Source organism: Galeopterus variegatus, unplaced genomic scaffold (assembly GCF_000696425.1).
Source record: "Galeopterus variegatus unplaced genomic scaffold, G_variegatus-3.0.2 Scaffold5119, whole genome shotgun sequence".
Classification (NCBI taxonomy): domain Eukaryota; kingdom Metazoa; phylum Chordata; class Mammalia; order Dermoptera; family Cynocephalidae; genus Galeopterus; species Galeopterus variegatus.
In genome coordinates, this window is record NW_007731230.1 from 8,968 (window position 1) to 13,363 (window position 4,396).

Sequence of the window (4,396 nt, forward strand, 5' to 3'; positions counted from 1 at the left end):
TTCTCCATTGTATCACCTTTGCTCCTTTGGCGAAGACCAGTTGACCATATTTGTAGGTCTGTTTCAGTGCTCTGTATTCTGTTCCACTGATCTATTTGTCTATTGTTTTGCCAGTACCATACTATCTTGATTACCACAGTTTTGCGGTGGGTATTGAAGTCAGGTAGTGTTAGCCCTCCAATCTTATTCTTCTTTGGCATTGTGTTGGCTATTTTGGGTCTTTTGCCTTTCCATATAAACTTTAGAATTAATTTGTCAATATTCACAGAATAATTTACTGGGATTTTGATTGGGATTGCATTGAGTCTATAGCATAAGCAAATGTGAAATTCCCTATGCTCAAATTATTTCCTAATATATTAATTGCATTGACACAAATTCAGCAAGTGTTAAAGTAGAACTGACTATATACAGTAGTCCCCCTTATCTGTGGTTTCGCTTTCTGCAGTTTTATTTACCTGTGGTCAACCATGGTCTGAAAATATTAAATGGAAAATTCCAGAAATAAACAATTCAAAGTTTTAAATTGCGAGCCAATCTAAGTAGGATGATGAAATCTTGTGTTGTCCTGCTCTGTCCCACCCAGGACATGAATCATCCCTTTGTCTTGGGTATCCATACTGTATCTGCTCTCCGCTCCTTTGTCACTTAATACCCATCTCTGTTGTCAGATCGACTGTGTTGTGCAGTATATATAGGGTTCAGTACCCTCCGCAGTTTCAGGCAGCCACTGAGCCTCTTGGAATGTATCCCCCTAGGATAAAGGTGGACTACAGTATTTTTTTCCCCTAAACCATTGAAAGTAAGTTGCAGATATGGTAATACTTCACTCTTAAATACTTGAGTATAAACCTTCTAAGAATAAAGGCATTTTCCTACATAACCATAATATAATTATTGCTCCTAGGGTAATTAGCACTAATTCATCACATAGCTTTTTTAAAACATGCCTATCCTTAATAAAGCTGTTTTTTGTTTTGGGTTTTTTTTGTTTTTGTGACTGGTAAGGGGATCGTAACCCTTGGCTTGGTGTCGCCCACACTGCACTCAGCCAGTGAGCGCACCGGCCATCCCTATATAGGATCCGAACCCGCGGCTGGAGTGCCACTGCGCTCCCAGTGCCGCACTCTCCCAAGTGAGCCACAGCGTCGGCCCTTGGGGGTTTTTTTTAATGCCCACTCTGTCCTGAACTAGTAGGCACATACTGTGCCATGTTGGGATATGAAGACAAACAAACAAAGTTCTCACCATTTAGATGTTCACAGCCTCCTGGGGAGACAGATATCTAAGAAACCATGACAGTGGGCTGGGATAGAGGCTGTAGTAGCTGTGTCTACTTTCCTTTCATTCAAGGAGTGTATTAACAGAAATGTGCTTCTTGTGGGATAAAGATAACTCTTCCCAGAGTGGTGTTCTGGAACCTGTGCCCTGTTCTGTGAGCCACCAGCCTGACCCTGATGGACCTTTCTTCCTGGCCCAGAGGGTTATGACTTCCTCTGATTCTTTCAGTTTCTGTACAGCTAGGATTGGCCAGGCACAGAGAAGCAAGGAGGAGGGCTTTGAGAACCAAGATAAGGAATGGGGACTTTATCCTCTAGGTCAGCTGTGTTAAGTAGGACATGGGTTTGGCCATGAATACCAGAGACCCAAATTAACACTGGCTTAATCAAGATAGGAGTTTATTTCTCTTTCACGTAACAGTGAAGAGATAGCTGGCCTAGGGCTGGAATCCTGGCTCAGATCGACGAGGTCATTCACAGACCTAGGCTCATGTTGGCTTATGGCTTCGAGGTCATTCACAGACCTAGGCTCATGTTGGCTTATGGCTTCGAGGTCATTCACAGACCTAGGCTCATGTTGGCTTATGGCTTCGAGGTCATTCACAGACCTAGGCTCATGTTGGCTTATGGCTTCGAGGTCATTCACAGACCTAGGCTCATGTTGGCTTATGGCTTCGAGGTCATTCACAGACCTAGGCTCATGTTGGCTTATGGCTTCGAGGTCATTCACAGACCTAGGCTCATGTTGGCTTATGGCTTCGAGGTCATTCACAGACCTAGGCTCATGTTGGCTTATGGCTTCGTCATCCCTCGATGACACGTCACCACATCCACATTCCAGCAGCAGGATGGGGAAAGGGGCAGCGTACTCCTTCCCACTCAGACACATTCTGGAAACTAGACACCTCACTTCTGTCCATATTCTACTGGCCAGAATTAACTCATGTAGCCATACCTATATTCAAGAAGGTACTGAAAAACTTAGTTTTCCTTTGGGAGGCCATGTACCAAGCAAAAAATAGCAGGTCCTATTCCATATAAGAAGGGAAAAGTAGATGTTGAGGGACAACAAAATATATACAAGCATTTCAAAAAACAAAACAAAAACCCTCCTATAAAATTTGTCTCTTAGAATGCTCCTTAAAAATAGATTTATTGGCCAAATAATTTTGGAGAACATTAAGAACTGTGTGTATCTCATAGAGATTCACAAAGCAAAGTGGCATATTAAAGGCTCTGGGAAGTTCTGCAATAAAGGAATGTGTCGGTCTCTGTTTAACCTACAATAATTTGGCCAAAAACTCCTTTTCACATAATTTTTTTATTTTTCTTTTTTGCAGAAGCCCTGTTAACATAAGCTTTGTGAGACACTGCTCTGGGAATCATTGAAGGTTTCTTAGTTTTCAGAGATGTAAATAATTTTGAAGCGGTTCTACTCCTAGAGGTGTAGTCAACAGAAATGTGTTGTTCATATTGTGTCAGTCAAGGTTAGATCGGAGAAACAGAGCAACTAGGAGATATGTGAAGGATTTATTCCAGGGATTTGACCTTATCCAACTGTGGGACCTGGTTTGACAGTATGTGTGAGGCTTGTCTTTGTGTCTGATGGTGGAGCTTGAAATCCACTGGGCAGACAGTTATGGAGGAAGAGATAAAGTTAGGATGCAGAACAAGCTGGAACTCATACGGATGGATGGAAACGTGGATCAGTCCATCATTGCCTCCAGCTTGGGCAATGTGAGTGTCCCGTAGCAGAAGCTGATGCTTTGCATTATGGAGCTGAACACATGTCTGTCTTTGGAGTCAGAGTAGCTGCAGGAGGATCCAAGGGAAGGCGGCCCCAGCATCAGGAGGCCTGGCTGCTGTCCCTCCCGCTGTAGTGAACTTGCAGATGAGCAGCAACGCAGGTGAGCTGCCTGAAGCTCCTGCACCGACCTTCTGACATGGCTACTGCTTCATTTCTGCTTTCCAAATCTGGAATCCTACAAGGAAGGGAATTCTGAGAAGCATAGTTCAGCCTAGCCAGGTCAACATGTTACAGAGCCACCACATGTGTGTTCACCAGATGACAAATACAGAATTGTTTACAGCAATGCTAGTTGTAATAGCTTCAAACTGGAAATAACCCAAATATGCATCAATAGTTAAGCAGATCAATAAAGCGCTACATGCATATGAGTGAGGGAAGGAATACAAAGCAGATGAGCAAAGTATTGCTACATGCACCAACATGGATGAATCTTACAAAAATCATTGAGCAAAAGAAGACAGACACAGAAGAATACAAACTACAGTTGCATTTATAGAAATTTCAAAAAAAGCAAAGCTAATTCATGGTGTTAGAAGTCAGGGTAATAGTTACTCTTGAAAGAGGGTTAATGACTTGGAGTGGAGGTGAGGGAGCCTTGTCATGTGCAGATCATGTTCTTTCTGCTTCTTGATCTGGGTGCTGGTTTCACAGGTATGTTTACTTTGGGAAAACTCATTGAGTTGTATAGTTGTAATTATACTTCAATACAAGGTTTAGGTAAGTTAAAGTTTTTACAAGTTATTTAGCAGTCATGGACAGGCTGGGTTGGAGGAAAGAAACTAAGTTAGGGCTAGTCAAACCCAGAAAGGACAGGGGTGTGGAGAAATGAGGCAGTAGGTACTGGAAGAGGCAGGCAGTGGTTGCGTGAGGAGAGGACAGCCCTTGAGGGCCATTGCATCTTTGTCCCAGGCTGTCCCTTCCCTGTGCTGGCCATATGTTGCCAGTACAAAGGTTGGGGCCTGTGTACACAGAGGCTCAAGCAGGGGCTCTCACCTCTGGTACACATCAGCAGAATCCCCTGTGTGGCAGGGAGAGAGGGACTGTGGTTCTGTAGATCTGGGGTAGACCCCTGGCACCTTTTTAAGTACCCTAGCTGTCCCAATGCATTCCATAGGGGAAAACAATCAAAAAAACAAAAAAACAAAAAGTACTGGACTGTGGAGGTAATAAAAATGGATCGAGGGAGGGGGAAAATGCAGGAACGTGGGGAAACTTGGTGCTTACAGAGCACCTTTATCCCCAAAGTCACCCTTATTCTGAATGCGTTTTCTTGACTTTAACCCTGACAAATACAACATTGTTCTAA

At 43.4% G+C, this 4,396-nt stretch overlaps 1 protein-coding gene across 1 annotated transcript in view; it reads left to right on the top strand.

The window, feature by feature from the left end:
• Positions 1–2,942: 2,942 nt before the first annotated feature.
• The window catches only part of KIAA1147 (KIAA1147 ortholog), a 29,342-nt gene continuing 27,888 nt past the window's right edge, over positions 2,943–4,396 (top strand). Inside the window, exons 1-2 of the mRNA XM_008588954.1 lie at positions 2,943–3,017; positions 3,088–3,187. Of these exons, the coding sequence (XP_008587176.1) occupies positions 2,943–3,017; positions 3,088–3,187 (175 nt within the window). The remainder of the gene's footprint in view (positions 3,018–3,087; positions 3,188–4,396) is intronic.